Genomic DNA, 12,132 nt, shown 5'->3' with positions numbered 1-12,132 from the left:
ATGATATTTCATTGAATTATCTGACTTTAGCAAATGTTCGTTATCTTCGATATTGTAGAGTTTCGTCCACGTATCAACGGCTTATGCGAATTGTCTTCAAAATCCGATTGAGGAGAAGTTTTATGATCCACCGATGGATGCCGACAAATTCATCGATTTGATGGATTCTATTGATGAAAAATTGCTCGATGATATTACACCACAGTACGTTTATCTCCGAGCGATTTCACGTTTACAGATCTTTTACATTTATTTATAAACAAATTCGCGATCTGTGTGTATGGGGCTAGATAATTAGGTAGATGCCACATATAATTTCCAAAAGTCTATCACTGAATATTGCAAGGTTCTGCTATTTATATGTATGTGAATATACGAAATATTGCTTCTTAATGTCATATTTATAATCATTCGTTGTTTAAAATTCCAAAAAAATGTAAAACATTCGACGAAAAATTATTGAAAATATTAAAATCGAAAGAATTGATTCAATTCGTCAAATATATTTTTTGGGAATAAATATAATGTAAAATTTCATTACATTGTTGCAGATTTATTTTCTATAATAATTTTACGATAATAACTTGAATTATGAAACATTATTAAATTTAGAAATAATAAACAATTTAATATGTTTGACAATGAAATTTAATAAAATTAAATGGAACTGAACAAAAATATTAATAATTAACATGTTCTTTAAACATGTAAAAATATTAAAAAAAATTTCCTCGATAGGTCAATTCTTTGCAAACTATTATAATATTTTTGGTTAAAACTATGTTATCTGTATTCAGTTATTAATTTTGAAATAATATAGAACTAATTTACCAGTATTCAGCTAAAAATTCTAAAATGGCGTAGGACTACATTATTGGTTTTGAATGTGTTAAACATATATTGAAAGAATGAGTCACATGAACGTTACATAAAAATACACTGATATTTCTAATTTTAGATTACTCGGAATATGGCCGAATACTTACGTTTACACGAAATCAATTGCTGAGAATGTTGTAAAAAAGCATGCTGACTTAATACCAATTGGAATATTTCGTCCAGGAATCGGTTGGTAGTAACGTAGAACAGAGTAATAAATAATATTTGTTAATTATCGTAATATTCGGTAGTGATACCCACGTATCGAGAACCTATTTGTGGATGGATCAATAACATGTACGGGCTAGTGGGAGTTACAGCAGGTGGTGCAATGGGATTAATACGAACTAATCATTGCGATGGATCGATGAAGGTGAGCGTAGTACCCGGAGATCTGACGACTAATGCGCTAATCGTTAGTGCTTGGGACATAGCAAATAATCGAAGGTAGGGTCACGTTTACCAGGAATATTTTCGATGAAATCAAATGAAAATTAGACAAAATAAAATTAATTCGTACTGTTACATATAATTTTTCAGATCCAGCGAACAAATACCCATTTATAATTACGTGTCTAAGGATAATCCAATCACTTTCGAGGAATTGAAAGATATGTCGGCCAAGTATATGCTATCAGTACCGACTAATGAAGCAATTTGGTATTATAGCTTTAGGAATACAAAATATCGGCCAATTCATCTTTTCTACACGTGTTTTTTGCATTTATTACCAGCTTTTATAATCGATATGATCGCATTGTGTATGATTAAACAACCAAGGTAAATTTTTCTTATTAAAGAAAGACTATCACAAGACGAAAATAGAAAAAAGTTCTAATGACCGATATTTCTTTTTGTTCAAGACTGATTGGTTCGAATGATCAGTTCATAGACTAATATGCAGCTTCCTATGCCATCCTATTCTTTTCACATCAGCATAATTAATATAGCTTATATTTACTATGATATCTGTTTATTATACGGATACATTCGTCTCACTTCACCGTTTTTATTGCATACAGTTCTCTCAAAAATTACATTTTCAAGTCGTGGATGTTTCGAGATGTGTTTTATCTCATCAACTTGATTCAGCATTTCTTCATTTTTAATCCGTTCTATCTATTTCATCTTCAGCATTCTTCTGTAACACCGTACTTCAGAAGCTTTTATTTTCTTTCTTTCTGTAGTAATTATTGTCTACATTTTACTTCCATACAATAACACGCTCCAGACGGAGATTTATTAAAACGACCTTCCAATACATAACTTTATGTTTAACGTGAGCAGATTTCTCTTCCTCAGAAATACTTTCTTTGCTTGAGCTAGTCTAGATTTTGTGTTCTCCTTGATTTTTCCATCACTGGACATTTTACTGTTTTTTTTTTTTTTGTTGCAAAATTAACATATTTTCTTTTTTATTTCACTTTCTAACCTAGTACCAACTGCCTCATTTGACTTCATTTAATACATTCTATTACTTTTTTTTTACCCCTGTTTTTGACAATATCATCAAAAAACCTTCGGATTTTGATTTCTTCTTTTTGAACTATGACTTCTCTTAAATTTCCGTTCGATTTTCCTTATCGTATGTTATATATGCTCATTAAAATATAAGGGAGATAGATTGCAGCCGAAAATTACTTCTTTTTGGACAGTTGCTTCTCCTTTATATTCTACGATTCTTATCAGTAGAGTTTGATTCTTGTACAGATTATTAATAAAAGTTATTTCTCTATACTTGACTCCAGTCATTTTCAATTCCCAAAAACCTCGGTACAAACAATCTTTTTCAGATCTACAAATGCCACAAACGAGTGTTTGTTCTCCCTTATTTTACTTTTTAAGATTTGGCCTAAAGTATCGCTCCGTATATTTCGACATTTTTTTGAAAGCAAAACTGATCTCCCAATTCAGTCTGATTTTGTTTTTCCATTAATTTCTATATAATTCGTATGAAAATTGTACACGAATAAAATACTAGGCTAATAATACTTTTCATATTTGTCAGCATCTTCTTTTTAGGTATAATATACTTCTTCATAAAATTAAGGGAGATTTTGCCAATCTCATACATTTTACAAACTAAATGCAAGATCTTTGTTATAATTACTTTTTCCTTTTTCGAGAGGTTATTATAAATTAATAATTCTGATAATAAAATTGGATCTCTCATCTTCTTTCTAATAATTTTTTCTCTAATACGTAATCTTCGAATTTCTTTCCTTGAAATAGTTGCATTATTTAGTCTTTCATCATCTTTCAACTTTGTATTTCTTCCTTAGAACTAGTTTTTCATCCAAACTCCTAATGTTAATACATCTTTCTTTTTATTCAAAGTTTTTTTGATTTTTTTTATATGCGGCATTTACCTTTTCAATGACCATGCAATTTTCAACGAATTTACACTTCCTTTTAAGGTTACTGAAAATATATAACAAAATTTACAAAACGTCCAACATACTTTGTTATTTTACTACTACCGAATGGGACTTTACTAATAAAAGATGGAACGAACTGACAAGAAAGTTAACGACAGAAGATCGCGAATTGTTTTTCTGTGATATGAAAGACCTTGTTTGGGATAGTTATTTTCAAACATATTTCTTAGGGATAAGAATATTCATCTTAAAGGATCCCATTTTAACGCTTCCAGAAGCTCATATAAAATGGCGAAGGTATCTTCTCTTTTATCTTCTCTCTTTATTAAATGTCTAAATCGTTGACAATGACTTTCAAATTATATTTGTTTCTCGAATTTTTAAGGCTGTACTGGATGCATCAAGCATTGAAACTTATTATCGCCTGTGTATTTCTTATAATCACGAGGGCTATGTTTTGCAGACTCTTGTAACGTTCGTCTGTGCATAAAAGATACAAGATAATCAACGCGTGGCGTTGAGGAAGTTAATATTACAATTTTGGAGAATCTTTTTCAAAAAGTTCCGATAGATGTTTTGGTTTAACTTTATGATTTTTCATTATTTATTAAACAACGCATTACTTTTAGGAAATTTATGACTATTTCTATATATTGTAAAGTAGGCTATATTTTCGCAGATTCAATACATATTGACGGCAACTAAAATTCTTAGATTGATTCGAAAAAAAATTTCAAACAATTTCTTATTCTGTAAGAATGGCGATATTAAAATCACTAAAATAAAAAATCTACGAAATTTAAATTGAACAAATCAGACGCTCTATAGAAGATTGAATATCGATTTTAATAGAATTTTTCTATAGTTTCTTAATGTTCTAAATAAGAATTTACAAGAAGAAAGAAAACTAAATTTAGTTATATCAAAAGAGTAAATATTAGATTTTCAATAAAGTAGAATATTTTGTTTAAATCGTATGACGATATAATTTTTCATTTCTCTTCTTTTCTTTTTTTATCTTGATCGTTAAAGTTGAAAAAAAGCGTTTAATGTTTGATTTCAAGTTTCAATGAGTATTAATAGAATTGTATATGTTCTAACTTATAAATTGTATATGTTATAATGGAATTGTAAGTTTGTCGATTAATTTTTCGATTATTGCTTGTAATCAATTTCTTATCCTGATGTAATTATATTATCGCAGTTTGTTATATTTATAAATGAGATTTTATGATATAATAAGATATGTTTTTATAATTCCAGTTACTTAATATTATTTGTTATTAATTTATATTTTTTGTGAGTGAATTGTAATATTGTAAAACGATTAAATTGCAGTTTATGTTACTTATGTTTGAAGACACAAATAATATATTGTTACAGACAATCAATGATTAAGCTTTTTTAATATGTAAAACCGAAATGTTATAACAGCGTGTGTGATTATTTTGCAAGCTTTTAGTATTATGTTACATTTATTAGAGATTATCGAAGATTATCGCTATGCAACAATATATTGACAAAACTTCTTAGACTGTTACAATTAGTAGAATATTCAGCAATTTTCTGAGTTTTACGAAGATTCCATTCGTCAATTTTGATATAATCGCTCAATTGATATAATCACATAGATTTGAAAGAAATAATTACGAAGATTTTCAAAGATTCTTTTTATATATTTTATATATATATATATATATATATATATATATATATATATATATTAAATCTTTTTTATTTCATCGACATAAACCTTTAATTGTTGCTTCGTAACCGAAGTTTTTATTTTTTTTAGGTATAAGTGATGATTCGAATAATAATTTTAATATAATTAATATTAACATTTTTTTCTACATAATCTCTATGAAAATATGAAACATTGCGCCTGAAAGTGAGCTTCACTCTATACTATTTTGGAATTAGGATTATATACTCTATTTTATATATATATATATATATAATAGGCACATAATAAGGTATATAAAAAGAGGTATATAAGATATATAATAAGAGATTAGATTATAAATTATTAAATTTACAAGATTTGGGAGTATTTTTCTTTTATTAGACGAATATTGATAAACTACGTTAAGAGGAATTTAACGTTAAGAGGAATTAATTTATGTATTGTTGTTTTTAATATTTAATTAAGTTAAATTCATTTAATTTTCTTTTTCATAAAAATAATTTAAGTCAAAATGTATTATTATTAAGATTTAATATGGATTACATTTAATTTAATGAATTGAATTTTAAAATTAATATGTAAAATATATTTATTTCATATTTTTATATGAAATAGAATCAATTAGAAATAACACTAAACTGTGTTATTTTTACTATTGATAATGCTATGTCACTGAATTTAAATGAAATCATATACATATGTATATATGAAACGTATAATTAAAGGACTTCACAGCCGATCTTTCTTCGAATACTTCTTTATAATCTTTTTACTTCTTTTTCATTATATATTTGTTTTTTTTCTCACAGAAGTTATCTTCTTTGCCAATTGACCCAAAAGATAGATAATTCTTTAGTTGTTGATATTTCTCATATCGATTGAGACATTACATTGAAAAGTATTCTGTTTAATTTTCCCATGTAGTAATAGTCATCATATAGCAGTCATTACATTGGTGACCTATTTGAATGTTGTATTCATCTGAAAATAATAAATTTGTATATCGAGCATAAAGCTTAGTAATATTTGTATTAAATGCAATGATACTTGTATTAAATGCAATAATACTTGCCACTGATATCAAATTAGGTCACTGAATTACTTCTATATCTACAATTTTTCTCAATACTTTCATTAGTTGTGTAAGAAATAAAATATTACTCTCTTTATATAAATCCTCGTTATCTGAGTTAACAATATGACATAACTTATTTCAAAATTTATGCGATGAAAATTAAGTTTTTGATAATTTTGTCTGTTAATTTTATCAAGATAATATCTAGTTGTAATTGTGCGAATATGTTCTAAGTTAAAATTTTAAAAGTATCAACCAAATTAGCATAAACATAATTCTTTAATGTTCAATGTTTATCGGAACATAGTTTGATTTATATTATGAAAGTATAATTTGTTTTTGCAGATCAGACAAATATGTATCTATTGTTTCATCTTATAATCTTCTAATTAAATCTTCTAAATATATATAATATTTTCATTATTTAATTTTATATCTCTTCTTTCTTCTTTGTCTTGGTCAGCAAAAGTATTATTTTTATCGCCATGTTTTCATTGTCATCATTACCATTTTTATCTTCCTTTTCTTAATTGAATATTTCTTATTCAATTTACGAATTCATTTTTTAAGGTGTTCAAACAAAGTTACATTTGGTTTGCAAACGAGTAAATTGATATGGTCTATCAAATTTTCAGACATAAACCTTTTAAAGCCAGTAAATTAATGTTGACTTGCAATTTTTTGAAAAGAAATTATACTCTTTTATATTATACTCGCCATTTTATATAAGCTTCTGGAAGCGGTAAAGTGGGATCCTTTAAGATGAATATTCTTATCCCTAAGGAATATGTTTGAAAATAACTATCCCAAACGAGGTCTTTCATATCACAGAAAAACAATTCTCGATCTTCTGTCGTTAACTTTCTTGTCAGTTCGTTCCATCTTTTATTAGTAAAGTCCCATTCGGTAGTAGTAAAATAACAAAGTATGTTGGACGTTTTATAAATTTGTGAATAATTGTTTCTGGATATATTTTAAGAATGATTGATGATATATTATTTCTTATCTAGTAATTGAAAAAGTATAACGACTTTTTTCATTTGTATTTTAGAATTACAACAATTGTATATTAGATTCAGGAGATTCCATTTTCGAATCATTTTATGAAAATATATTTCCATTTTCTCGTTTTCCTTATTTCTGCAAGCTATATAATGAAAAATATTAATATTTGTCTCATGTACTCTTTCAAAGAAAGATTTAAATTATATAGTATATATAGTATATATACTATATATAGTAAATAGGAATAAATAATATATAATTTTGTTAAAAATAATATTAATAATATAATAATACCTGAAATATATATTTCCATTTATGATATGTTGATTTGTTTTTCATTTTGATATATTTCAAAACTTCATTTAATGGTTTCAATTTCAATTATATTTAATAACAATGACAATTTTACTAATTAATTGATAACAATGATTTTTTTACAGTCAGAACTTATAGTACCTGTATATCTTTGTTCAAAAATTTTTATTTTGATCACTGTAGAGTGGAAGAATCAAAACAATAACTAACTTAGGCGACATCTTGCGGTGGTATGCTTATCACGTGTGTTCTAGTTGTAGTTTGGTGGCGTTCTAGTTTGTAGTTTTTGCAGGATTTTGTTTCATAAATTTTTTTGGAATAACGCTTCCTAACTTATCGACACTTTGGTATCAGCTATATTTAAATGTCAAATCAATGTACGATATAGATGGCGTAATGATAATGTTCAATGTTTGAAGAAAGATCACTAGACGTACAGTCGATTTTGCGAAGATTATAAGAATGTATGGAAAATTAATTGTTTTTATAAAATACTTGTTAAATACAGAAATATAGCAATACAATTAGCAACCTTTAAACTTAACATTTTCTTATTTACGTTTCTTAACGTTATAGCATCTTGTCTCTGTTCTTGTTTTTCCAATTCTTGATAAACTCAAAAATTACATCGTTCAGTTTCATTACATTTTTACATTTACATATTTGTATCAACAGGCGATACCGCGTTGCATTATTTCATTTGATTTAACTTAAAAAATTTTTCAATCTATTCGTTATGTTTTTTCTCGCCTCTTCTTCGCAAGAACTCTCCCTAATTATTAAGAATCGAATAAACGCGAATCTTCCATTCATTATAAACCGCACAAGCTCCACCGCTCCCGATGTTTCATGAAACATTTCGCGAATCCGATTCGAGTTTAACCATATTCTGTTGAACTCTATCTCCACTCAAAATCACTCGCATGGATCCTCCTAAATCTCAATCGACGCATCCTTAGACACACTTCCGATTATTCGACCGACGCGAAATCATAAGAACTTTCCCAGACTCACAACATGATTTTATTTTGATCATGATCTCGGATAGATTTTCCTCTACCTCCCAGAATATCCTTTCAAGTCTCAATCGAGTCAACTTTAGATATACCTCTGGTTGTTCTGCTAACGCGACTCCATAAGAATCCTCTGACTCACAATATAATTTTATCAGAAATCTGATCTGTTGGATTTCATCATTCCCATAATCAAAAGAAAGATGAACGTAAAATAAAAAAAGGAAAACAATAAACTCGTTGCCCTTCAGTCATTGCTCAATGCACTTTAATATTTGTATATGTTCCATATACATTCGTACACTCACTTATTCACACGTCAATGTTGAAATATTCATACATCATTTATTGTCTGCATTTAGTACGAATAAACTCTTCTACCACTTCAAGGTAGCAGACAATCGGGAAGGTTTTCTCGTTGAATGGTTTGGCAATGAAAAAGAATGGAGATTTCTTATATCAGCTCAATCCATCCAGTTACCGAGATTCGACAGATAACAATTGTCTTCGTTTGCGATTATTAAATTTTGCAATTCTGGTTATTCCTTCCACAGCAAGAATAATTGTAAAGTATATATTGAAAGAATTCTAAATTTGTTCTGCCTTATGTACTTATGTACTATATATATTATTTCCAAAAAAAAACATTTTTTCGCTACTTTTTGTACGTTCGTAAGAAAAAGTAAACAACTCCTTGAATTTATGTCTAATTAATTAATTATATCATGTATAATTATATCATCTAATTAATTATATCATGTCTAATTTTATAAGTGGATGAAAATTTTATAAGTCGAAGAAACGACGTAGTCGTTATCAGAGTGCGTGATGGCATAATATACCATTTAGATGCGCGATGATTAAAATATTTCCATAATTCGTGGAACAGGATTTCTAGAATAATTATTGATTGAGAAATCGTTATAATCTTTTATTTTCTTTTATACCCTTACATTTTCTTGAATGTATCAAAGGATAAATTCATTTGATACAGTGATATTTTCTTAATGATCTTAAATATTTTCTCTTCATGATCAACAATTTGAATTTCTAATGTTGAGTTGATAAAATTATCAGTCTTATTTTAGAAGTGGATAAATGAAATTATGTAATTAATAATAATAGGCGATAGAAAAATAGAGAAAATTTCTATGTTTGTTCATTTTTATGGATGCATCCGGTAATGATGCAAGAAATTATTTAAGTGCCGATAGAAGTAGTCGGACTTTCGCAATCGAAAGAGAAAGTAAATTCTTTCTTTTTTTTCGAACATATCAAAAGATAAATCTATCTTTTAAAGTGATATGCTTTTAAAACCTTTTCAATCAACAATTACCATGTAAATTTTATCCAATAGTTGAAATGCAAATTCAGTGAACAAACAAGTAGAAAGCGATTAATTAATAAAAAAGGTTTTCCAAGGAAGAATTGATCTGCACTTCTTGTAGATATGCCTGGAACTTAATCTATAATAAACTTTGACGATTAAAAATTAAACTAGTTTGATACTGTCAGGATTATGACTATGACTTTGCGAAGATTACACATGATTTTAAAATAGTATTTTCATATGAATTGTATAATTCATATAAAAATATATGTAAGAAATACATCTCGTACGAATGCGGCATAATAGGTTCCGTGATCGAATAAATCGACTTAATTAAGCGATCGGAGATTTTCTCTGATAAATTATTAAAAAAAAAAAAAAAAACAGTAAGGAAGAAAGTTGGGAGAAAAAAGATAAAATGATCTATTTAATAGTGTGCACTAAATAAACTATTGTTTAGATCTATATATGTAGATATTGTTTGCATCAAATAATTTAATATTTTCGAATTTGTTATTTAACAGGTAGTTTTCATTTTTGTGCAACGTGGAAATACTTTTTAGTTTTTTATTTTGTAGCATTTGATCCCATTTCAGTTATAAATCTATAATTGGTATTTGTTGGTACATAGTTAATAATATAATAGTAAATAATATATTGAATATAAATAATACAATAAATAATATAAAAAATAATTAAATAATATATAGTAAATAATATAATAGAATACAAGATGAAAAACGAAGAAAAATGAACAATTGTGATCATTTTGTTCGTACTCATCATTCGTTATACGACATTTATTTAAAGCCATGCGTGATAATTATGTCGAAAAAAAAATTTTATAAATATTAATGTAGACTAGTAAAATGAACGTTACGGTAAATAAAAGATAGGTAAATTTGCAATATGAATAAATATACAATTTTACAAAGCAATAGATAAATAGTTTAGTGTTAAATTAAAATCGAATTGCCTCTCGTTAAATAATTCTTCTATCTACGATAATTAATAAGTCTTCCTATAATTAATAAATATAATAAATATGAAGTTTTACTATAACAATAACGTTTACTATGATTGCGATTTAATCATATTTTCCAAAATTATTATTAAATTAATATTATTCTGGAAATATGATCTTAATATTTTATTTAATGATGATACAATACAAATGCCAACTATAGAATCTCATTTCGAATGGAATCAAGAAGTCATGAAAATAAAAAATCGTTCTTTCGAAACTATTTCCATATTGCATGTAACTATGATTGAACGTGATATGAACATTTAAAATCTTTATGTACATAAATCTAAACATTACAAAATATATGAGTTCAATCGCACAGAATATCCAAGCTTTTTTGTCTTCTCATCATTCGTCACATTCTTTTCTTTTATTTTTTTTTTCTTTCTTAATTTTCTATTAAAAGTGTTCGACTGTTTATGATGGAGTTCTTTTTTTTCATCATCATTATTATTATTTATTTATTTATTGATCCTTTACATTAGTACACTTACATTAACACAAATAATACATTAATGTTGAAACATACACACATCATTCGCTATCTACATTTTGTACGAGCAAATTCCCTCATCACGTTAAAATCATTCGGGAAGGTTTTCTTGTTAAATTTTACGATTGCGGTATAATATGAAAAACAATTGATATTTCGTGTATATGTTTAATTCTATCGGTTATCAAAATAATGAAATTTATCAAGCTACAATTATCTTTCATCACGAGAAATTTCGGAATTTCGATTGTTTCTCTCTTATGAAAAATACCTGGCAAAAAATACCGTGTAAATCTTTTTTACTTGACATACATACATAGACGATTTCAAAGAGAATCAGTTTTTGCGCACCTTAAACGTATGCTTGATTAATAATTTATTTATCAATTCTCTTCTTCTTACGTGTACTAAATATTAAATATTAAAGACCATTTATAATAAGATCAGAATGATATTATATGTAAAAATATTAATTCATTATAAATAAACAACTTGAATCTTCGATGAGTTTCTTCATTCATAGAAACATATTCTTTGCTATTTAGGAAAATATGGAAGGATAAATGCTATTTGATGTCTCTGAACAATTCTTCGTTTAATAATTTTCTCGTAAATACTGTTCCATTTTTTGTGAATATACTTTGGTAATGGTAGAACTCTTAAATTGATATGATATTATTGACGATTGTATTTCTGTAGACGCATATTATCCAATTCTCGAATATAAGGATGGGATCAAGTATCTTACAAGTAGGTTCGATTCTAATGGAATAGTTTCGAATATTTCATAAATATTTCAAAAAAGAAAAGCAATAATTTTAACTAGATTCGAATTCAAACGAAATAGGATCGAACTTTTTGTAAATATTTTGAAGAAGCGTAAGCATTACTTGCAAGTATATTCGAACCTTTTATGAATACTTTGATCGA

General features: G+C 26.8%; 1 protein-coding gene across 1 annotated transcript in view; it reads left to right on the top strand.

The window, feature by feature from the left end:
- LOC122637222 (fatty acyl-CoA reductase wat-like) overlaps positions 1-3,899 on the top strand; it is a 9,138-nt gene extending 5,239 nt beyond the window's left edge. Inside the window, exons 2-7 of the mRNA XM_043829225.1 lie at positions 59-204; positions 959-1,068; positions 1,131-1,326; positions 1,420-1,659; positions 3,297-3,554; positions 3,643-3,899. Of these exons, the coding sequence (XP_043685160.1) occupies positions 59-204; positions 959-1,068; positions 1,131-1,326; positions 1,420-1,659; positions 3,297-3,554; positions 3,643-3,730 (1,038 nt within the window). The 3' untranslated portion in view covers positions 3,731-3,899. The remainder of the gene's footprint in view (positions 1-58; positions 205-958; positions 1,069-1,130; positions 1,327-1,419; positions 1,660-3,296; positions 3,555-3,642) is intronic.
- Positions 3,900-12,132: the final 8,233 nt, after the last annotated feature.

Source organism: Vespula pensylvanica, chromosome 25 (genome assembly GCF_014466175.1).
Source record: "Vespula pensylvanica isolate Volc-1 chromosome 25, ASM1446617v1, whole genome shotgun sequence".
NCBI classification, from domain to species: domain Eukaryota; kingdom Metazoa; phylum Arthropoda; class Insecta; order Hymenoptera; family Vespidae; genus Vespula; species Vespula pensylvanica.
Note: the sequence above shows the minus strand (reverse complement) of the source record. Positions and strands in the feature narration are given on the sequence as shown.